This window comes from Oncorhynchus mykiss, chromosome 18 (assembly GCF_013265735.2).
Source record: "Oncorhynchus mykiss isolate Arlee chromosome 18, USDA_OmykA_1.1, whole genome shotgun sequence".
NCBI classification, from domain to species: domain Eukaryota; kingdom Metazoa; phylum Chordata; class Actinopteri; order Salmoniformes; family Salmonidae; genus Oncorhynchus; species Oncorhynchus mykiss.
The window spans coordinates 39,981,317-40,006,242 of record NC_048582.1 but is presented as its reverse complement, the minus strand read 5'-3'; the positions used below and the strand labels follow the sequence as shown (position 1 = coordinate 40,006,242).

Genomic DNA, 24,926 nt, shown 5'->3' with positions numbered 1-24,926 from the left:
ACTTTCCCACTCCGCCACCCCTCCCTATGTTTATTTATTCAGATGTGAAGGCGAGCAAATGAGAGTAAGGGAGGGAGGTAGCGAAGGTGGGGGTGTCAAGGGAGGGGAGCCAGGGAAACGCAATGAGCTCTCCCTCAGAGCAACCAACATGAAGTGAGCATTTCTGGCATTCCGTTCTCCGTTAGGACGGTCAGCCTCCAGATAGAAGGGGTAAAAGATGACCGATTTCCAATCTAAAGCCAACGGAATTCAACAGTTTCTCAATGAGTGAAGCCTCAGTGAGTAGAGCTTGGCGGAGGCGGTGTACGTTTTGCATTTGGTAGTTGGTGAACGAAGATCCCAATCGCCGTCGGACTATGAATGAACAGTCACACTACCCAGGGCCACCGTCTCGGCGGCAGTATAGTATCGCTCAGTGGACACTTTCCTTCCTTCCGGAAATCAAATGTGGGCTAATGTGTCACCGTATCGCTGGGAATCTCCAGTGACACCTCTGCCATTGACCCCGACAGACACACTCGCACACAGACTGTCCCTCTCGATCTTTGTCACTCCAGTAGTCTGCCAGATAAACTGTGCCGCGGTGCCGCCTCCCATCGGATACTGGAGAGGGTCCAGGCCCTGGCACTGTTGGAATAAGCAATGTGACGGCTCCATTAGCAGTGATGGCTACAGGACTTCATTAGGCAGTACCTACACTCTGGGGACACTGTAGGGGGGGGGACTGTGCCGGATTGAACAGGACAGGCTGACGCTGACGAGCACCTAATTAGCGGTCACACCGGGAGCCCGAGCAGAGGCTTTTGTTTCGCCACACAGGCATCCTCCTGAAGAGGTGTCCATAACGGCTGACCCAGAATCAGAACTAAGGCTCTTCATACTGTGTTGTAGGTTTGGATCAGGTGATGCTCGGCTGACCTCGGAAAAACTGTGCTTTTAGAGAAAACAGTTGCGCAATCTGCCGCTGCTTATCCACTGGGATAATGACCCAGGTGTTGATGAATGGGGAGGTGGAGAAAGTGAGAGATCTGACAGGAAGAAATCAGAGGAGAGGACATGGAGAAAGAAGAGCTGGAGGGAACCGTGTGAAGAACCAGAATGGGGTGAATGCTAACAGCAGGAAAGAGAGAAGCTGCCGCAGCAGACAAAAGAGAGTAGTTAGAGAAGGTAGAGATAATGGAGGAGATGATCTGTCACTGAGACTGAGGGCAGAAGGCAGAGAGGGGTGGGGTTGCCTCATTATAAGTAATGGAATCTAGAAACGAGGAACGGGGGCTGGGGAGGGGAGGGGGGGAGTGCTAAGCTGACAGGGAAGGTGTCTACTGTTCTCTGTAATGAGCTGAAGTGATGAAGGTCTGTGCTTCGTGAGCGCACATCAGAGAGGGAAGAAACTGGGGTGATGATGATTAGGGAGGCCTGGCGTGGGAGATTCCCGCAGAAGCCTGTGGGGAGAGTCGGGGGGGCTGTCTCACATCGTCTGAACTCCGCGTCAATCTGCACAGATCTACTGATCTGACGCTGAACGGATGGACTCGAACACCCCCTGTGAATCGACATCAGTAAATCCAAATGATGTGAGGATTCTTGCACAGCTCTCATTGGTTAGAATTGTATTGAACTGTGTCTGTGCATAGCTAGCCATCTATCTTTCTGACAGTGAAATGGATAGACTCGACACTGTGCATTTCTATCCGTGAGTCAGGTGATGCAAGGGCTCTGTCCAGCTGCCTTCACGAGACAAATTCAATTAGGGTAGAGCAAATGGACAGTGAGGAAATGCCCATTGTTGCTCTTGCTGAGTGGGTAGACTGACTGCTCGTGCCGAGGCGGGTAGACCTCTGGAAGTGGGCTACTAAATAAACCCCCCACCAGATAAAATCACAGAATAACAAAACACCATTTTTTTGCATCATGAGCATTTCCTCTGGTGAAGACCTCACGCGGCGTGGAGCCATTTGCTCAACTCTCAGACCTTGGACAGGCTAGTATGTCAGAACACACAGAAAATAGGCCAGCCTGGTTTCCTGCTCAGTCTGTTTTACCTCGTTTGTTTTTGTGCCCTAGTTGTTTTTTATGTACAGTGGGGAGAACAAGTGTTTGATACACTGCCGATTTTTGAGGTCTTCCTACTTAAAAAGCATGTAGAGGTCTGTCATTTTGATCATAGGTACACTTCAACTGTGAGAGACGGAATCTAAAACAAAAATCCCGAAAATTACATTGTTTGATTTTTAAGTAATTAATTAGCATTTTGTTGCATGACATAGGTATTTGATCACCTACCAACAAGTAAGAATTCTGGCTCTCACAGACCTGTTAGTTTTTCTTTAAGAAGCCCTCCTGTTCTCCACTCATTACCTGTATTAACTGCACCTGTTTGAACTCATTACCTGTATAAAAGACCTGTCCACACACTCAATCAAACAGACTCCAACCTCTCCACAATGGCCAAGACCAGAGAGCTGTGTAAGGACATCAGGGATAAAATTGTAGACCTGCACAAGGCTGGGATGGGCTACAGGACAATAGGCAAGCGGCTTGGTGAGAAGGCAACAACGGTTGGCGCAATTATTAGAAAATGGAAGAAGTTCAAGATGACGGTCAATCACCCTCGGTCTGGGGCTCCATGCAAGATATCACCTCGTGGGGCATAAATGATCATGAGGAAGGTGAGGGATCAGCCCAGAACTATACGGCAGGACCTGGTCAATGACCTGAAGAGAGCTGGGACCACAGTCTCAAAGAAAACCATTAGTAATACACTACGCCGTCATGGATTAAAATCCTGCAGCGCACGCAAGGTCCCACTGCTCAAGCCAGCGCATGTCCAGGCCCGTCTGAAGTTTGCCAATGACCATCTGGATGATCCAGAGGAGGAATGGGAGAAGGTCATGTGGTCTGATGAGACAAAAATAGAGCTTTTTGGTCTAAACTCCACTCTCCGTGTTTGGAGGAAGAAGAAGGATGAGTACAACCCCAATAACACCATCCCAAACGTGAAGCATGGAGGTGGAAACATCATTCTTTGGGGATACTTTTCTGCAAAGGGGACAGGATGACTGCACCGTATTGAGGGGAGGATGGATGGGGCCATGTATCGCGAGATCTTGGCCAACAACCTCATTCCTTCAGTAAGAGCATTGAAGATGGGTCGTGGCTGGGTCTTCCAGCATGACAACGACCCCAAACACACAGCCAGGGCAACTAAGGAGTGGCTCCGTAAGAAGCATCTCAAGGTCCTGGAGTGGCCTAGCCAGTCTCCAGACCTGAACCCAATAGAAAATCTTTGGAGGGAGCTGAAAGTCCGTATTGCCCAGCGATAGCCCTGAAACCTGAAGGATCTGGAGAAGGTCTGTATGGAGGAGTGGGCCAAAATCCCTGCTGCAGTGTGTGCAAACCTGGTCAAGAACTACAGGAAATGTATGATCTCTGTAATTGCAAACAAAGGTTTCTGTACCAAATATTAAGTTCTGCTTTTCTGATGTATCAAATACTAATGTCATGCAATAAAATGCAATTAATTAATTACTTAAAAATCATACAATGTGATTTTCTGGATTTTTGTTTTAGATTCCATCTCTCACAGTTGAAGTGTACCTATGATAAAAATTACAGACCTCTACATGCTTTGTAAGTAGGAAACACTGCCGATTTTGCAGGTTATCAAATACTTGTTCTCCCCACTGTATGTGAGAAATCAGTCCCACGGTCATAGTGGTGAACGTACTGCTACATAAAAAGGGGTCAAGTTCCATTAACTATGTAAGCTGATACCTACACAGGGCACATTTACCCAAAGAGGTGGGTGACTGTGTAGAGCACCTCTTCACTGGTATTTTTATATTAGGATGTTACAATCAGACAGTAAAGTCCATTGTAGACAACAGTGAAGGTGTACACTCACCAGACAGTTTATTAGGTACACCATCTAGTACTGGGTCAGGCCCACCTTTGCCTCCAGAATAGCCTGAATTCTTTGGGGCATTGATTCTACAAGTCAGAAATGTTCCACTGGGATGTTGGACCATGCCGAAGCGATGTCATCACGCAGGATGGCGGTACACCACATCCACCAACCTACCGTTGACACCAGGCAGGATGGGTCCATGGACTCATGCTGCTTACGCCAAATCCTGACTCTGCATCAGAATGACACAAAACGAACCAGGATTCGTCGGACCAGGTGATGTTTTTCCACTCCTCAATTGTCCAGTGTTGGTGATGGTGTTGCCCACTGGAGCCGCTTCTTCTCGTTTTTAGCTGATGTGAGTGGAAACCAGTGTGGTCGTCTGCTGCAGTAGCCCATTTGTGACAAGGACCGAGTTGTGCGTTCTGGGATGCCGTTCTGCACACCACTGTTGTGCTGTGCCGTTATGTCTGTTTGTGGCCTGTTAGCTTGCACGATTCTTGCCATTCTCCTTCGACCTCTCTCATCAACAAGCTGTTTTTGTCCACAGGACTGCCGCTGACTGGATGTTTTTTTGTTTTGCACCATTCTCGGTAAACCCTAGACACTATCGTGAGTGAAAAGCCCTGGAGGGCAGCTGTATTTAAAATAAATAAAAAACTAATTGATGTAAATAAGTTTTCAGACCCTTTTGCTATGAGATTTGAAATTGAGCTCTGGTGAATCCTGTGAAGCAAGGTGGCAGCATCATGCTGTGGGGATGTTTTTCAGTGGCAGGGACTGGGAGACTTGTCAGGGTCGAGAGAAAGATGAACAGAGCAAAGTACAGAGATCTTTGATGAAAACCTGCTCCAGAGCACTCAGGACCTCCAGAATGGGGTGAAGGTTTACCTTCCAACAGGCCAACGACCCAAAGCACACAGCCAAAACAATGCAGGAGTGGCTCCGGGACAAGTCTCCGAATGTCCTTGAGTGGCCCAGCCAGAGTCTAACATCTCTGGAGAGACCTGAAAATAGCAGTGCGGTGACACTCTCCAGCCAACCTGAACGAGCTTGAGAGGATCTGCAGAGAAGAGTGGGGGAAAACTCCCCAAATACAGGTGTGCCAAGCTTGTAGCGTCATACTCCAGAAGACTCAAGACTTGTAATCGCTGCCAAAGGTGCTTCAACAAAGTACTGAGTAAAGGGTCAGAATACTTATGTAAATTAGATTTTTCAGTTCTTTATTTTTAATACATTTGCAAAAATGTATAAAAACCTCTTTGCTTTTTCATGATGGGGTATTGTGTGTTGATTGAGGGAGGGGGGGGGGGGGGGGGGGGGACAATTTAATCAATTTTAGAATAAGGCTGTAACAGAAGAATGTGTGGGAAAAGACAAGGGGTCTGAATACTTTCCGAATGCACTGTGTAGCAAGCCACGGCCATATGTCTCACTGTCTGTAGGAGCGAGCCATTTCCGTGAACCTGGGGGGGGGGGGTGTACATAATAAACTGTCATGTGAGTGTACCCTGTCAATCAATCAAATGTATTTAGCAACCACATCAATCAGTCAAATGTATTTGTAAAGCCCTTTTTACATCCGTAGATGTCACAAAGTGCCGTACAGAAACCCAGCCCTAAAACTCCAAACAGCAAGCAATGCAGATGTACAGCCTTCTTGTTCTGTTTGTGCGTTCCCCTGTCACTTTATTGATGATCTCTTTGCTTGCCTTATCCGTGCTGTGACAGAGGCTTGGCAAGGTGTTAAAAGAAATGCAGATGGATGGATATTCTACAGGCTTGGCGTGGTATTTTCTGTTTGTCTTTGAGGGGAGACTGATGTGGTGTAGAGCGAGAGGGGAACCATGAAAGCGAGTGACTGAGAGGAAGGACAGCCGGTGAATGACAGATGCAGTGGGTGGGAGTGTGTAGAGGAGGAGTGAAGAGTCTCTCTTGAAGACGGGCTTAGCAAGTGATCAGGTTTCCTGGGGAGAAGCCTGTTTTTGAAATGTCAATGCTCTTGAAGAAAGCGTACCTACCTACCTGCTCTCTCTTGAAATGTATGGTCTTGTACGGAGTCGTTCTTCGCCATCCGTACATTTAGTTTCACTGGTCGGCATATCGACACGTGACAACTGCCATGCCTCAGATTCTGAACTTGCTCCTGATCATCTGTCTGTAACATATGCCAGTGAATGCGTATTTTCTTGATTGCTGTCATGGATGGAATAACAGCTTCGCAAATATGTTAATTTACTATGCAATTATCTGTCCTTGTACAGGTCTATAGGACTATGGTCTGTTCCAACTCTACCCCCTTATCTCTCCCTATCCTTCCCCCTTTCCTGCCCCTCCCCATCCCCGGTCCACTCTTGGCAGCCTGTCTGCTTTGTGATGAGCGGGGCTGTCACCAGATGTGACTGAGAAATAGCAGATGTTGCTCAGCTTCACAGCTGCTTCTCCTCGTCCACAGTGACTCCATCACATCTCCTTGACGACCAATAGCCCAGCATGCGTTCCTGGAAATCACGAGCTGGGTTGGGATCGAATTTCAGTCTGTTTACGACTTATTTACGGTTGGCTTGAGTGAGTCGTGAAAATATTGATATTGTTGCCGGGAGAGAGGGGAGGGATTTGGACAGTTTCTCGTCCAGACTAATCTCAGCCAAGGACATTTTGATATGTTTTGATTGAAGGGCACTGGTACAATATTGTGTTTGTGTTTGATAGTTTAGGATTACTAACCAGATGGAACTGTGAGGAAAGTTAAGACATTTGATGTGGCCAGAAACCAAAACTGAATTTATAGAATCGGACAAGGTTGACGGCCCTCCTCATTTTGGCGCACAGTGTGAGCAGCTAGTCTGTGACATTCAGGGACCTTGACCTTGTCAATCGTATCTTTCCTTTATTCAAGAAGAGGTGACTGGAACTTTGTGACCGGCCTATCACATGTCAGTTTTATCGGGGTAGAGGTGAAAAGGGTGCTAGACTTAAAGAGTATCTTTTAGCCCAAGGACCTGCTGTTACTTAATTAAATTTCTCCCGTTATGTTTCCTCCCCACCCATCTGACAGATTGTGCCTGTGATCCTGGAAATCCAGGGATCAGAGCAGAGTCAGATATGTATGTAATCAACGGGAGAGAGCAGCCCGGCCCCGGCCTAGAAGCCAGAGACGAGAGATTTGGGTATTTTTAATCGGTGTGAATCCCTCAATAAGGTCATTTTTTTTGAAGCAGCAAGACCCCTAATTTGAGGACTTAAGTCACAAAGCCGGCACGATTTCGCCACCTGTGTGTTTGTGAGAACTCCTGACACACAGCCGAGATAAACCTCTGCCAGGTTGGCTCTAATGCAGCTCCAGTCCTGAACCGCTGTGTTGCCCTTACGGCAACGTCCTTGACGGAGTTCTAAACATCCGACGTCCACAAATCTATACCTATGGCATGTTGATGAAAACACTGTGCATGCATGTTAGGTTTGTTGAGTTGACAGAAATGGTGTGCACAGGGCTTCCCGAGTGTTCTCGGTCTAAGGCACTGCATAGCAATGCTAGAGACGTCACTATAAACCCGGGTTCGATCCCGGGCTGTGTCGCAGCTGGCCGCGACTGGGAGACCCATGAGGCGGCGCACAATTGGCCTAATTTTGTCTGGGTTAGAGGAGGGTTTGGTTGGCTGGGGGTGTCCTTGCCAACTCTCGCTCTAGCGACTCCTTGTGGCGAGCCGGGCGAATGCACGCCGACTTCGGTCACCAGCTGGATGGCGTTTCCTCCAACATTATTGGTGCGGCTGGCATCCGGGTTAAGCGAGCAGTGTGTCAAGAAGCAGTGCAGCTCGGCGGGGTCGACGCATGGCTCTAGAACTTCGCCTTTTCCGAGTCCGTACGGGAGTTGCAGCGATGGGGCGAGACTATAACGACCAATTTGGATATCATGAAATTTGGGTGAAAAAAGGGTTTAAAAGTACAAAAAAGAAATGGTGGGCACAGTGTGACCTTTGACTGCTGTCTGGAGTTGAAACGGAGGCTGTTTCAATTGAATAGTGTACTCACTGCATGTTACATCCCATTCAGAGGCCTTAGTATCTTAATACATTAGTCTCCTGGTATTTAGCTAGCTAACTGATGGCATCATCTGGGGCTGTTTACATTGCTCACATTTCGTTATCCATTTCAAGCTAATCAGGGGAAGTATCTTCCTTAGGGATAGCCCGGTTGCTTGGGGCGAATCACCTGCTATTTGAATCATCATCGTTTCCAAGCCGTTGGGTCCCTAGTAGAAAATAGGCAGAGGGTAGAATAATTTGTCTGATTTTTCTGTAATAATGGTATGGTAATAATAATAATAATAATAATAATAATAATAATAATAATAATAATAATAATAATAATAATAATAATAATACATTTTATTTTGTAAAGTGGTTTCTTGCATCAAACACAACATTTTCGTCGCCTTTGTCTGAAGGACAGGTGGCTAAACAGGTTAATGTCAAGCCCTGCATGTTTTCTTCGTTCAGCCTCATGGAATGTAGGCCCACATTGAACACCACATTGGCTGCTACTGTAGGCTGAATGATAGAACGGCTATTTCCATTAAAATGTTATGGGATGCATTTTCTTCATTGTTTTTGATGGTAGGCCACTCAGGTAGGCCTACATTATTATGATCAGGTTGCCTACTTGTCCGCCGTTTAAAACTGTAGCTTGAAGCGGGTATAGCCTGTGTTCACAGTAAACGTTGCACAGAACACAGAATTCTCACAATGTTGAAGTTTGCACTCAGCAGCCATGAAATTTGCTCAGTGCGGGGGAAAAAAATTGACGGAACATTGTGTTAAAAGAAGAAGAAATAAAATCAATTGCGCAATATCTGAGCTGTATTTTCAACCCGCTTACTTAAAAGACAAAGCAACTGCCGTTGGCTAACCTCTGCGGTGCGGTCGCTCACTCAGGCAAGAGAATACACATAACCCGACGTCTCCCAATGGAGTGCAGTGGAGTACTCCGGTCTACAAAGTCTACCAGGTAATAAAGAGCGTTGTACAAAATCCATAGCCAGGCAATTGAGAGGGTGAGTACGCAGCAACCCGCACTCTGTTTAATCAACCTTCTTTAATGGCTTACTGTCTGAACTGTAACAATGAAATAAGCCCAGTCTGAGCAGGACTGAATATACCTCCAAGGACCTTCGCCAATGTATTTGCCTGAACCTTTCCCAGGATCTTTTCATCTGCGCTCAGGAGAGTGATTGGTCTATGATGCAAACTTGGATTAAGCTGCCTTTTCTCATTCTAGTGGATACGTCTCTTGCCCTTAATGTAATTCCGCGTTTCCCCTCCTGGGTGGCTTTTCTTACCGTGATGATTGACTATAAATGTAGACACTGCTGCCTGTGGCTCGGTGACAGTAGTGTGCTCTTTAGAAACTCGCCCTATTCGGTGTTAGAAACCAACCCCTCCCCTACCCGGTGCTGTTCCTCGCGCTCGCAGAGCTAGTTTTATTATACGGGTAACCCTTTAGATTCAGGAATAAATATCATGCCTGACGTTAATCCCTAGCTAAATAGGTCTTTGCCTCGCCACATGACGGATCTACACTGAGTGTGCACAACATTAGGAACACCTGCTCTTTCCATGACAGACTGACCACCGTGATTCCAGCTGAAAGCTACGATCCCTTATTGAGATCACATGTTAAATCCACTTCATTCAGTGTAGCTGAAGGGGAGGAGACATGTTAAAGAATGATTTTTAAGCCTCGAGACAATTGAGACATGGATTGTGTGTGTTGGGCCATTCAGAGGCTTAATGGGCAAGACGAAATATTTAAGTGGCTTTGAATGGGGTATGGTAGTAGGTGCCAGGTCACCGGTTTGAGTGTGTCAAGAACTGCAACGCTGCTGGGGTTTTCACAGTTTCCGGTGTGTATCAAGTATGGTCCACCACCCAAAGGACATCCAGTCAACTTGACACAACTGTGGGGAGCGTTGGAGTCAACATGGGTCAGCATCCCTGTGGAACGCTTTCGACACCTTGTAGAGTCCAAGACCAGATAAATTGAGGCTGTTCTGAGGGCAAAGGGAGGTGTAACATCCGTAGAGACAAACTGTCATTGTAAATAATGTACAGCCCAAGCAGGATTCAGGGAAGTTTTGTTTTTGGATGGATTGTGGAACTTTAAGCCCACAGTCTGGGATTTCTGGCAAAAATAACCCGAAGTGGGTGCCCTGTAATTGTGGTGGTGTGGCTTTTCTTTATGGCTTTGACATGCGGTAATGGGAGGGGGGTTCGCTGGGTTTTCCCCACTACGGAATATAGGCATTGTCCAAACAATGTCAATTGTCCCAAAAGGACTTCTCCCTTCCACTTTCTCCAGCTCCTACATATCTTTTACCTTTCATATTTGTTCGAAGGAAGGTGTGACGTCCATTCTTTCAACAGACCTCCTCTATCAAAGACATTTACATGGGTGGGGGTCTGGCTTGTAGTTGACCGCTCTTAATAGGGACGATTGTTGACGTGCGTCAAAACAGCTTGTCAAAGCCACTGGGTTGCAACGGTGTGCACCTGGACTCCATTCGTCTTAAGTGCTGCTCTCCCGTCAGCCGACGTTCACTCTGCGCTGCCTGTTCCATTCAGTCATTAACTTCCAGTGCTGTGTGCCTGACAGACAAGCGACCGACTCTAATGGCTCTCAAATGAATATCGCGGCCCTCGTGACAGAAGCAGTGGAGTCCATGGCAACAAGGCATCGACAAGGCATCGAAACAAATGGGGGGGGGGACACACACAGCGTTCTCCCCGATCCAACTCCACCACCCTTTTCCTCATCTCATTCCTCCCACATCCTCTTCCTCTCTCTCCCCTGGTCAGGTGCAGTATAGATGTTGCTTGTCAATAATTTAATAAGCGGGAGAACTCGCTCATAACCAGGCGGATGAATTATTAACTATTTGGAATGCTGTGGGGCTGTGTTTGGGCTTTTGTGAAGAGGAATGATTAAATAATTGTATATAGAAGTATGAAGACGAGCATGTACATACTGTGGCAGGCACAGCCTCATTCATGCATGTTTTAGAAGCATGCGTCTGTAGCCAAATGAATAGCTTCTTTTATTTTCTGTGTGTATAGATGGGCTGTGTGGATAACTGTGTTTGGGGGTATGTTAGCAGGTTTGTGTGAGGTGCTGAGGCCCACATACATTTATCATAGAAGGGCTGGGCAGTAGAGCTGTAGCCGTAGGGCTGGAGAGCCATTCCACAGACGTGATGCACGGCTACAGAACCACCCAGGGTGCTATGGGAGGAGGGTTCACTCGGAGTGAATCACATTGTATATTATGCAGATCTTGCAATCACCAGTCCTCTACACACACACACACACCAGTTCTTGTTCCTTTCGTTTTACACAGATACACAATACATTTTCTCTCTATCTCTCTCACACACAAACTCTAATGTTCTCACATGGTCTCTTTTTATATACAGTGCATTTGGAAAGTATTCAGACCCCTTAACATTTTGTTACCTTACAGCCATATTCTAAAATGGATTAAATTGTCCCCCCGTCAATCTGCACACAATACCCCATAATGACAAAGCAAAAACAGGTTTTTAGAAATTCTTGCAAATTCATAAACAAAACAGAAATCACATTTATGTAAGTATTCAGACCCTTTACTCAGTACTTTGTTGAAGCACCTTTGGCAGCGATTACAGCCTCGAGTCGTCTTGGGTATGATGCTACAAGCTTGGCACACCTGTATTTGGGGAGTTTCTCCCATTCTTCTCTGCAGATCCTCTCAAGCTCTGTCAAGTTGGATGGGGAGCTTTGCTGCGCAGCTGTTTTCAGGTCTCTCCAGAGATGTTCTATCGGGTTTAAGCCCGGGCTCTGGATGGGCCACTCAAGGACATTGAGACTTGTCCTGAAACCACTCCTGCGTTGTCTTTGCTGTGTGCCTAGGGTTGTTGTCCTGTCGGAAGGTGACCTTTGCCCCCAGTCTGAGGTCCTGAACGCTCTGGAGCAGGTTTTCATCAAGGATCTCTATACTTTGCCCTGTTCATCTTTCCCTCAATCCTGACTAGTCGTCCAGTCCCTGCCTCTGAGAAACATCCCCATGATGATGCCACCACCATGGTTCGCTGTAGGGATGGTGCCAGGTTTCCTCCAGACGTGACTCTTGGCAATCAGGCAAAGGAGTTCAATCAATCAATCAAATCAAATTTATTTTATATAGCCCTTCGTACATCAGCTGATATCTCAAAGTGCTGTACAGAAACCCAGCCTAAAACCCCAAACAGCAAGCAATGCAGGTGAAGAAGCACGGTGGCTAGGAAAAACTCCCTAGAAAGGCCAAAACCTAGGAAGAAACCTAGAGAGGAACCAGGCTATGTGGGGTGGCCAGTCCTCTTCTGGCTGTGCCGGGTGGAGATTATAACAAAACATGGTCAAGATGTTCAAATGTTCATAAATGACCAGCATGGTCGAATAATAATAAGGCAGAATAGTTGAAACTGGAGCAGCAGCACAGTCAGGTGGACTGGGGACAGCAAGGAGTCATCATGTCAGGTATTCCTGGGGCATGGTCCTAGGGCTCAGGTCCTCCGAGAGAGAGAAAGAAAGAGAGAATTAGAGAGAGCATATGTGGGATGGCCAGTCCTCTTCTGGCTGTGCCGGGTGGAGATTATAACAGAACATGGCCAAGATGTTCAAATGTTCATAAATGATCAGCATGGTCGAATAATAATAAGGCAGAACAGTTGAAACTGGAGCAGCAGCACAGCCAGGTGGACTGGGGACAGCAAGGAGTCATCATGTCAGGTAGTCCTGGGGCATGGTCCTAGGGCTCAGGTCCTCCGAGAGAGAGAAAGAGAGAAGGAGAGAATTAGAGAACGCACACTTAGATTCACACAGGACACCGAATAGGACAGGAGAAGTACTCCAGATATAACAAACTGACCCTAGCCCCCCGACACATAAACTACTGCAGCATAAATACTGGAGGCTGAGACAGGAGGGGTCAGGAGACACTGTGGCCCACTCCGAGGACACCCCCGGACAGGGCCAAACAGGAAGGATATAACCCCACCCACTTTGCCAAAGCACAGCCCCCACACCACTAGAGGGATATCTTCAACCACCAACATACCATCCTGAGACAAGGCTGAGTATAGCCCACAAAGACCTCCGCCACGGCACAACTTAAGGGGGGGGGGGGGCGCCAACCCAGACAGGATGACCACATCAGTGACTCAACCCACTCAGGTGACGCACCCCCTCCAGGGACGGCATGAGAGAGCCCCAGTAAAGCCAGTGACTCAGCCCCTGTAATAGGGTTAGAGGCAGAGAATCCCAGTGGAAAGAGGGGAACCGGCCAGGCAGAGACAGCAAGGGTGGTTCGTTGCTCCAGAGCCTTTCCGTTCACCCTCCCACTCCTGGGCCAGACTACACTCAATCATATGACCCACTGAAGAGATGAGTCTTCAGTAGAGACTTAAAGGTTGAGACCGAGTTTGCGTCTCTGACATGGGTAGGCAGACCGTTCCATAAAAATGGAGCTCTATAGGAGAAAGCCCTGCCTCCAGCTGTTTGCTTAAAAATTCTAGGGACAATTAGGAGGCCTGCGTCTTGTGACCGTAGCGTACGTGTAGGTATGTACGGCAGGACCAAATCAGAGAGATAGATAGGAGCAAGCCCATGTAATGCTTTGTAGGTTAGCAGTAAAACCTTGAAATCAGCCCTTGCTTTGACAGGAAGCCAGTGTAGAGAGGCTAGCACTGGAGTAATATGATCAAATTTTTTGGTTCTAGTCAGGATTCTAGCAGTCGTATTTAGCACTAACTGAAGTTTATTTAGTGCTTTATCCGGGTAGCCGGAAAGTAGAGCATTGCAGTAGTCTAACCTGGAAGTGACAAAAGTTCAATCTTGGTTTCATCAGACCAGAGAATCTTGTTTCTCATGGTCTGAGAGTCCTTTAGGTGCCTTTTGGCAAACTTCAAGCCGGCTGTCATGTGCCTTTTACTGAGGAGTTGCTCCTTTCTGGCCACTCTACCATAAAAGCCTGATTGGTGGAGTGCTGCAGAGGTGGTTGTCTTTCTGGAAGGTTTTCCCATCTCCACGGAGGAACTCTGGAGCTCGGCCAGAGTGACCATCGGGTTCTTGATCAACTCCCTGACCAAGGCCCTTCTCCCCTGATTGCTCAGTTTGGCCGGGCTGCCAGCTCTAGGAAGAGTCTTGGTGGTTCCAAACTTCTTCCACTTAAGAATGATGGAGGACACTTCTTGGGGACCTTCAATACTGCAGACAGTTTTTGGTACCCTTCCCCAGATCTGTGCCTCGACACAATACTGTTTCGGAGCTCTACGGACAATTCTTTCGACCTCATAGCTTGGTTTTTGCTCTGATATGCACTGTCAGCTGTGGGACCTTATATAGACAGGTGTGTGCCTTTTCAAATCATATCCAATCAATTGGATTTACCACAGGTGGACTCCAAGTTGTAGAAACATCTCAAAGATGATCAATGGAGACAGGATGCACCTGAGCTCAATTTTGTGTCTCATAGCAAAGGGTCTGAATACTTATCGGGGAAAAAATATATATACAGTGGGGCAAAAACGTATTTAGTCAGCCACCAATTGTGCAAGTTCTCCCACTTAAAAAGATGAGAGGCCTGTAATTTTCATCATAGGTACACTTCAACTATGACAGACAAAATGAGGAAAAAAAATCCAGAAAATCACATTGTAGGATTTTTAATGAATTTATTTGCAAATTATGGTGGAAAATAAGTATATGGTCACCTACAAACAAGCAAGATTTCTGGCTCTCACAGACCTGTAACTTCTTCTTTAAGAGGCTCCTCTGTCCTCCACTCGTTACCTGCATTAATGGCACCTGTTTGAACTTGTTATCAGTATAAAAGACTGTCCACAACCTCAAACAGTCACACTCCAACTCCACTATGGCCAAGACCAAAGAGCTGTCAAAGGACACCAGAAACAAAATTGTAGACCTGCACCAGGCTGGGAAGACTGAATCTGCAATAGGTAAGCAGCTTGGTTTGAAGAAATCAACTGTGGGAGAAATTATTAGGAAATGGAAGACATACAAGACCACTGATAATCTCCCTCGATCTGGGGCTCCACGCAAGATCTCACTCCGTGAGGTCAAAATGATCACAAGAACGGTAAGCAAAAATCCCAGAACCACACGGGGGGGGATCTAGTGAATGAACTGCAGAGAGCTGGGACCAAAGTAACAAAGCCTACCATCAGTAACACACTACGCCAGGGACTAAAATCCTGCAGTGCCAGACGTGTCCCCCTGCTTAAGCCAGTACATGTCCAGGCCCGTCTGAAGTTTGCTAGAGAGCATTTGGATGATCCAGAAGAAGATTGGGAGAATGTCATATGGTCAGATGAAACCAAAATATAACTTTTTGGTAAAAACTCAACTCGTCGTGTTTGGAGGACAAAGAATGCTGAGTTGCATCCAAAGAACACCATACCTACTGTGAAGCATGGGGGTTGAAACATCATGCTTTGGGGCTGTTTTTCTGCAAAGGGACCAGGACGACTGATCCGTGTAAAGGAAAGAATGAATGGGGCCATGTATCGTGAGATTTTGAGTGAAAACCTCCTTCCATCAGCAAGGGCATTGAAGATGAAACGTGGCTGGGTCTTTCAGCATGACAATGATCCCAAACACACCGCCCGGGCAACGAAGGAGTGGCTTCGTAAGAAGCAGGTCCTGGAGTGGCCTAGCCAGTCTCCAGATCTCAACCCCATAGAAAATCTTTGGAGGGAGTTGAAAGTCCGTGTTGCCCAGCAACAGCCCCAAAACATCACTGCTCTAGAGGAGATCTGCATGGAGGAATGGGCCAAAATACCAGCAACAGTGTGTGAAAACCTTGTGAAGACTTACAGAAAACATTTGACCTCTGCCATTGCCAACAAAGGGTATATAACAAAGTATTGAGAAACTTTTGTTATTGACCAAATACTTATTTTCCACCATAATTTGCAAATAAATTCATTAAAAATCCTACAATGTGATTTTCTGGATTTTTTTTTTCTCTCATTTTGTCTGTCATAGTTGAAGTGTACCTATGATGAAAATTACAGGCCTCTCATCTTTTTAAGTGGGAGAACTCGCACAATTGGTGGCTGACTAAATACTTTTGCCCCTATGTTTATGTATGTTATGTATGTATGTATGTATGTATGTATGTATGTATGTATGTATGTATGTATGTATGTATGTATGTATGTATGTATGTATGTATGTATGTATGTATGTATGTATGTATGTATGTATGTATGTATGTATGTATGTATGTATGTATGTATGTATGTATGTATGTATGTTGAATACGTTAGCAAAAATGTATACACTTGTTTTCACTTTGTCATTATGGGGTATTGTGTGTGGAATGATTACCTTTTTTTCCTTTAATCCATTTTAGAATAAGGCTGTAACGTAAGAAAATGTGGAAAAAGTCAGTGTCTGAATACTTTCCCAATGCATCGCAGCGTGTGCGCACACACTCCACATATTACCATCCTCCCTGTACAAAGACAGCACAGAGGGGTAGGAGAACAGCACAAAGAGAGAGGGGAAAAAAAGTGAGTCGGAGACTACAAGCTTAAGAAGAGAGTGAATGACGTGATAGGACATTGGATGTAAAAGAGAGCTGACTTGAGACCCTGGGAGTGAAAAGTGGAAGGGAGGTAGATGGAGAGGCGCACTGACACGGAGCAAAATGGTAGAGATGAGAAAGATGGGGACAAAAGGATTGGGGAGTACAGAGAAGATGGAAGGGAGCACTGCTTTGACCTTGAGATGAAGAGGAGGCGAGAAAAAGAGTGCAGTGGAGAGCGAAAGAGCTAGCCGGCAGTCGGTGACAGCCAGAGTTGAGAGGATCAGTCTGCTTAGTGTCTGTCAGATCGACAGGAGAGTGAGGGAAACAGCTGGAGGCACTCTGAGTGTGTGTGTGTGTCCTTTTGTGAGGTGTGTGTCCAATCTGTGTGTCTCTCTCTGTGTGTGTCCTTTTGTGAGGTGTGTGTCTTTGTCTCTGCATGATGTGTGTTTACTGAGTTTGCTCTGCCTGTATTGCGGTTTGCCTTTATGTGTGTGTTTGTATAAGTGAGAGGGATGGGGAGAGTGAAAGGGGAAGGACAGAGGGAAAGAGAGGTATGACCCTAGCTGCCAGAGCCTAATCCTCTAGTATGGCCATTTGGCTGTGATCAGTGTACCTGCAGAGCTAATGGATTCAGATGAGGGAGGGAGGAGGGAGACGAATAGGCCGGCACTACCGGAGGTCTGCTTTAATATGGCAGCGATGTCATCACTGCGCCAACGCTCATCGCAGGGGTCACATAAAGAGTGGCGGGTGGGAAAAGTGCCTTTGCTTTCGACACATTCTGGCCTGAAGTACACAGCAGCACTCGATTCTCTTTCCTGCTTTGTCTTTCTTCATCTATTTTGGTGTAAAAGAAAGAACAGAGTGCCCACATACAATTCTTCCAGCTCCCTCTGTAGTTTCTCTGTTCCTGTGCTCTCCACCCTCCTCTAGTACTGCCTCTGCGGGCCTTGGCTCTCTCTCCTTCTCTTTCCCCCTCTCTGTGTGTCTCTCTCCCTCTCCATCTTCCTCTCCCTCCTTCTCTCTCGCTTTCTTTCCCTCCCTCGGTCTCTCTCTTTTCATTTCGGGTGCCTCAACTCGGCCAGCACCTGAACCTATTCTTCTGTCTCTAATCCAGCCCCCCCCCCCCCCTTATCCCGTTACTTGCCACTTTTACATCATTCAGGCAGAAATATCGGTAATTATACCTTTGCGCTTGACTAGTCGCTGCAGTGGATAGCAGCCGTTTTTACGTGCTGATGACCAATCCTGCATTGTTGAGAAGGACCCGCAAGTAAGCATTTCACTGTTAGTCTACACCTGTTGTTTACGAAGCGTGTGACGAGTAAAATTGGATTTGATTTGGCTAGTTCGGGAGTGTTTATCAAGGGTGCTCCACGTACTTGACCGATCCCACTCTTTAAACGACCCAGACTCCAGGTCGTAAAGCTTCCTCTTAATATTTCTCCCATTTCGACCGCTTTTTCTCTTCCCACGTTCACTTTGACCTAAACTGCATTTGATGAAGTTGGGGAAACAAATCAACACTGTACATACGAGGTCAGCGTTTTGGCCAACTAGGCAGCAGGGGAAAAGTGTTTGCATTGAAACCTGTAATTGCCCCAGTGTGGTTAACGCCACTGATTTTATGGCTGAGGTGTTAATTGTGTTTTCTCTCCCGTTCACTGCTGCTTTTACAAGCCGGAAGATTTATATGACGTTGACTCTGCGTGTATTATATTATTATAATGAGCCCAGTGACAATAGGCTATTGCTCACTCCCGTTTGCTTAGTGATGCTAATGAACCCTAATGATTCCTGACTAATGCAGGAATCTTTTTGATTAAATGTCTACATGAAAGGAGTAGCCTTGATAAGAGTGTCACAGGACTATAGCATGGAGAACAAATATATACATTTCCATGATATTATGGTTAATTGTGCAGTACTGCATAATGATGTGGGTTTTCCTCTGCTGTTCTCCAACATATGTCTATGTCAGCCCGTATTGAGCTGAAGCACAGCTCTCGCTTTTGTGATACTGTCGAGCTGATTTCTCGACGGTGCGCTCACTCGGATCTAATACCTGTTTTCTGTTGACGCTGGAAGTCATTGTTTTTCAAAGGAACTCCTCCTTCCGTGCTTGCCAGCTCAAAGCTCACACTGAAGTGCTTTGAACGAAAGACGTAAGAGATCTTAATCTGTCGCTTTTTATTCATGTCAATTTAGCTTACAGTAGGCACCGGTTCAAGGCTGTGCTCCTCGGATCTTTCATGCACAGCACTGCGGAGCACGGTTAAAGGCACACTCGGCGAGATGACGTCGCAACAAACCGCACCGCAGATATTGAGATGAGAGAGATGCAAGACTTTGCTCTCACACAGTCACACGGTGTGTCCGCGCATGTGCACGGGGGCGCTTTACGCTGCTACGGGACCAAAACGGCGGAGAAGTTGATCTTCGCGCTTCAACGCTCTTAGTTGTTGGGGAAATTGATCCGCTTTGTGTTTACTTCCTGCATGCAGCGTCACCTCTGAATGCACCTTTTAAATTCCACTATAGTCATATCTCGTTTATCTAAAACGCTGGCATACAAGGAAATCGGTTTACTGGAAATCATAGACAGCCATTATCAGGATGTGAGGGGTGAATCTGAGCCTTCCATTTCGATACTTGTAAATAATAGGCTCAGTCTTTAGTGATAAGTGGTTATTTCTCTTTCAGTATTATGGCCCAGGTGGTAGTTATACCTGAGTCCGAGAGAGCTTTACACACTGCATAATGTCCTGAAACTAGATCTAGGTCTATTTTGATCCCAGTGATTTTAATATGTCGTTTTGGGGAGGAGGGGTTGTGAAGACTGGCTGATTGCTGCTTTTGACAGCCCCCGGCCCCCATTGTCTCCCTGCGGGGGAGAATTCTGGTTCAAATGGCAGAGCACTTCTCAATCACTACACTCAGCATTAGTATGGGTTATAAGAGGGGGTTGGGTGGGGGTTCTGTACGTGTGAGCCACAGGCAGAAACTGGAGAGGCTGATATGTGTTTCACTCACTCACTCTTTCTCTCTCCATCCACAGCTGCTTCGTGTCAGCGGGTGAGGGTGGTACCAGAGGTGGAGGCGTACCCCACCGAGTCGGTCGACCTGCGCTGTCAGTTTGTCGACGGAGGAAACACCAAGCTCACACAGGTAGCCAGATAACACACGAGAGAGCCTGCGGTGCATGTCGGCCTTGACGCAGGGAACCATTAAATATTGCCCTCTGATTTCTTTGAAAAGGAAGGACAGTACTGTAGAGATGTTCTCTATAGTTTTAATGTAGCAACCGTTGTGGTCGAACGTTGCTGCATTGAAATGCTGTCAGTGTGGGTGTTCTTCATGCTATTTCATGAAATCGACTGGACGTGTGCATAGACTGTATGTGAATAGACTGTATGTGCATAGCCTGCCATCCTGCAACCCTCTTAATTCCTTATCATTCTTGGACGCAGGTGTCGTGGATATGGGAGCCCACGGAGGGCCAGAGGGACAACATTGCCGTCTTTCACCCCATATACGGCGAGAGCTTCCCCGAATCGCCCTTCAACGGGCGTGTCCGCTTCATCCAAGGCACCTTGACAAACCCCTCCATTACCATCAGCAGCCTCAAGATGGCCGACGCCGGGCGTTACACCTGCGAGTACGCCACTTACCCCAGCGGCAATGAGCAAGGCACCACCAATCTGGTCATACTTGGTGAGCAGCTGGTGTTTTTGTTTTCTTTCAGTCTGCGCCCTAATTGCTCTCGGCGAAGAGAGGGCTCCGGTGCGATGACTAATGGTGTCCTCAAACGAATGCGGTGTCACGAAACGCATCCGCTCCGAAGCGGCCACCATGTTAAGCCGCCGCAACGATGGCCTCAACTTTCCCCCCTCGCCAGCTGAATCTCTGCTGCCTTTCTCTTGCACTGTTGTCTTTTTATTAGACTCTAGGAGGGACCACACTTCCTGTATATGCACAACAAAAAACTCACTCATGCATTCGCTTACCGTCTCTCTTTCAGCGAAACCCAAGAATTCTGCATCCCCCGTTGTCGTCCAAGCCAGCACAAGCGGCAAACCAGTGGTCGTGGCCCAGTGTGAGGCGGCTGACGGCAAGCCAGCAGCCAGCATCAAGTGGATGGGAGAAGTCGGTGGCACCGATAACACCACCTCCAAAAAAGGTCTGGACGGCACGGTGACGGTGAGGAGCGTGTACCTACTGGTGCCCACGCCTGAGGACAACGGCAAGGAGGTCACCTGCATGATCAGCCAGCGCACTCAGGACAAGCCGCAGACCTTCCCCATGAAGCTGTCTGTCGAGTGTAAGTGTTTCGAACCCAGACCACAAGATTGTTAACCCTCGGCGTTACTCAAATAAAAAATGTTTGAATAACCGTCTTATTCAACCAAGTGGGCGGGGGGGGGAGCACAGAATATTTGCATTAGGTCTCAGGTCTCAGACAAGGTTGGGTTACTCATTGCACAAGCGTGGTTCACCACCTCCATTTCTGAAGCATTTTGGTACTTCCCTGTGTTTGTTTTTACCTGGCGTGACTCATCGGTCCCCAGTCATATCTCTGCAATCCTCCAGCGGTAGGTTTCAGTTTCAGTGATGCTTTGTAGGACAAGTCTCGCTGTGAAAACCTCTGTGTTGAAGCTTCTCCCACTCCTGCACCCCAGTAGGCAATCAGTGTTCACTTGGTTGCTCCAATTCACAGTAACACCTCTCCTCTCTCTCTCTCTCTCTCTCTCTACTCTCTCTGTTCCTTTCCCCTTCTTTCTCAGATCCCCCGACTGTGTCCATAGTGGGCTATGATAACAACTGGTACATTGGCCGGACCGACGCTGTCCTGACCTGCCAGGCCACGGGCAACCCTGCCCCCGCCAACGTCACTTGGACAGCGTGAGTTAATCTTCCCATAGCTGGCCCCTGATCTTTGGAGTACCCCCCCCCCCCCCGTCCCACCCCCGTCCCCCCAATTGCAGTCCCAGGCTTTTGGATTGGAGTATCCATGACAGTCCCAGGCTTTTGGATTGGAGTATCCATGACAGTCCCAGGCTTTTGGATTGGGGTATCCATGACAGTCCCAGGCATTTGGATTGGGGTATCCATGACAGTCCCAGGCATTTGGAGTATCCCTCCCATTGCAGTCCCTGACTCAGTGATTACCCATCTCATGACTATCCCAGACTTTAGGAATATCCCTACCCGTTTTGGTCTTTATTTACCCTGAGATGGAGAACGATTGTAGACAGCGTCTCCCCGATCTATCCCAGACAACAGAAGGGAGTCAGTCATCCAAAAACAATCAATTAGCAATTCCAATCTGATCTGCTCGAGCACCAATATTGCCCGTCCTCTGGGTCCCAGCAGCTTGCCTTCATCTCTTAATGGGGGACACAAGTATCTCTGCATCGGTTATATGGAAAAGAAAAACATATTTAATTTGTTTTTCTCTTGTTGATTATCCACATGGTCTTAATTTCGTCTGGCGGTGATAGACAGACGGCGGTTGGACTGTTACAGCCTGCTCCTCCAGTTGAGGTCTTGAATATGGGACCAGCTAGGAACTCGTCACCAGGCTGTACTTCTTCCAAGTCGTTAATCTCTGTCCTCCTTCTCTCACCCCATGCTCCCCCCCCCCCCACACACACACACAGCATGTCCGGTCGGATGCCTGACACGGTACAGATCGCCGACAACAAGCTGATCGTGCGGAAGGTGGACGAGGCTGTGAACACCACCTTTGTCTGCGAGGTGAAGAACCGGCTGGGAGTGAGCAAGCACCAGGTCACCACGGTGGTCATCGGTGAGTCAAGCCCACTGAGCACGTGACCGCCGCCTGCGTACTCTTACTTAGTCTTATGAACACACACTGATGCACACATTCCAGCTCACGAGCGAACACAGGTGCGGACATTTTGTGGACGCACACACACACACACACACACACACACACACACACACACACACACACACACACACACACACAGGGATCAGAGCTACACAGGGGTCTTTTCCATCATTTACACTGTCAGAGAGACCAACGCTCTCTCACAGCTAACTCTGTCGTCTGCTGGGCAGGTTAAAAGGGGTGAAGGTTTGGCTTTTAGGGGTTCTTGGAAGGGTTCTTCTATTCATGCGGGAAATCAGTTGGTGTGAGCCAGTTTGCCGGGTTTTCTTTTCTCCCCACTAACATCCTTAGTGTAGGTCTGGATCTCTTTCCCCCCCCTTCCCTTCAAAATAAGAGTCCGCTCTTCCTCTGCATGCACTTTCAACAGATTTCTCCTGTATTCATATATGCTGCGGTTTCTCCTCTCTTGCTTTCACACATTGATCCAATGAACACAAAAACAGCCTTACATTGGCTAGCCTCGACTTGGGCGTCAGTTATGGTTTGCAAGATGTCAGTTGTGCTTTGTCACATTTGGATTCTGCCTGGTCAAAACGGGTGCTGCCTTTTGGATCAGTGGAGCCAGTGCAGTTAGCACTTGTTCTCACCAAAGACGCTGTGAAACCTACATTTAGAATCCGTGGGAATCCTTTCAGAGATTTTGAATTGTCTCCCTTTGTTCTCCAAGGTGCTTTGTAGGCACTGAAACGTGTGGGGGTGGGGAAGAAGTGAGCTCTGGCTAGCAGCGTTGCCTTGTGACCACTGTATTAGGGCTGGCTGCCACTCCCACCAGCACCACGTCTTTGCAAGTACTTGAGAGAATCTGGTCCAACCTCCAGTTTCATCCCAAGCGATGGTGCCAGACATTTTTTTTCTTCTTCTTCTAAATGAAACCAATTGTAGCACAAACGCAATCGGCTCCCTTAATTTTCACTCCTGAAACCATTTTAAAAGCACTCTCTGTTCCCTTTAACTTCAGATGAAAGCGCCAAGCTCTATTTGTCTGGGGGTGGCTTTCGTAACACCCCTTTTGAGGTTGTGATTGTAGCAAGGGTTGGCGGAGGTGCCGAGCACAAAGTAGAAGATGACGTTTCTCCTCTACGTTTTAAAGAGGAGTGCTCGGTCACGTGACCCACGACCTCTGAGTAAAATACAGAACTGAGTTCTGCTGACAGGAGAGGAAAATGCGCCGGTCTCTCGCTCGACACTTGCTCAGCGGGCACGTGCCAGAGATGGCGTGTTAGTGTCGACGAGGTGCCAGCTGGATCTGTCCTCGTAGAGAGAGCGGCAGAGAGGGGGAAAAACAATAACAGAACATTCCATAGAACTCTTAGATGACTCCTGCTAGACTTTCAAAGGCCTGGCGGGGGTTCGCGACCCCTTGTCTCCCTTGACCCCCCCCCTCCCTTTGTGGGCTGTCCAGCTGGCTCTGTCCATTTTTACTGTGCACTGGAACACTTCTGAAGGGACCAGCGCGTACACACACACACATGACTTCCTCTACTGCCTCAGGCAAGCCATCCTCTGGGCTTACACAGACTTTCCTCCACAGGGAAAGAATAATCAACTAATCTAGCTTAGAGAGAAATGCTGGCACTGAATGGCTGCTGACATAAACCCGGTGCTAGTATTGTAACCTTAGTTCTGGTTTTGTCCTCAGGGCTGGAATGGCTGCAGGCCACTGGAAGTTCCTCCTTTAATTGATTGTCACATCTTGATTAATCCGTCTCCATTGAGCCGATTTTAATCCTCCTCCATTTATCAGATGTTTGTTTCCCACCTCAGGCCATGTTAAGGGGGTTGTAGTGAGAACTGCCAGACCGTGAGGTTTCATCTCTGTGAGGGAGATAAGGAGAGAGGCAGGCACCTGGCCATGGTGGTTTATCAGAGACTGTCCCGTGGTGCTCAGAAAGAGGCTAAGCCTGCCCAATGGAGAGCCTGGCGGGAAGGTACAAATAAACAAGTTAGAGAATATCTACCATGAACATCTGCCCATTTTCCTCCAATGATACTAGATGTAATGGAGGTAGTTTGCAGTGCTAGTCCAATGTGACCCAGTAACCTTGCCTGTAGCCTGAAGAGGCGTGTTACAAAGAACTAAGCCCAAAGAACCAGCAAAATTGACAAACCTTGGACATTAGCACCACCCGATTGGGTTAGCATGCAGAGCTTAAAGGGATAGTATGACATTTTGGCAACTAAGCCTTTTTTCTACCTACCCAGAGTCAGATGAACTCATGGATGCCATTTGTATGTCTCTAATTAGCATTAGCGCAATAACTGGAAGTCTACCAGAACATGCTCATTAAGTTCATATGATTCTGAGTAAGTAGAAAAAAGGCTTAGTTGCCAAAATGTCATACTATCCCTTTAAGCTCTGCATGCTAACCCAGTCTGGTGGAATGCTGATGTCTAAGGTTGGTCCATTTAAACCCTGTATTTGGGGAGTTTCTCCCATTCTTCGTAGGGATGGTGTCAGGTTTCCTCCAGACGGGAGGA

At 47.4% G+C, this 24,926-nt stretch overlaps 1 protein-coding gene across 2 annotated transcripts in view; it reads left to right on the top strand.

Moving 5' to 3' along the window:
• pvrl2l (PVR cell adhesion molecule related 2 like) overlaps window positions 1-24,926 on the top strand; it is an 85,898-nt gene that overhangs the window by 13,299 nt on the left and 47,673 nt on the right. For both annotated transcript variants that reach the window (XM_036952772.1, XM_036952771.1), the window contains exons 2-6: window positions 19,593-19,702; window positions 20,005-20,248; window positions 20,556-20,855; window positions 21,319-21,436; window positions 22,195-22,343. In XM_036952772.1, coding sequence (XP_036808667.1) covers window positions 19,593-19,702; window positions 20,005-20,248; window positions 20,556-20,855; window positions 21,319-21,436; window positions 22,195-22,343 — 921 coding nt within the window. The remainder of the gene's footprint in view (window positions 1-19,592; window positions 19,703-20,004; window positions 20,249-20,555; window positions 20,856-21,318; window positions 21,437-22,194; window positions 22,344-24,926) is intronic.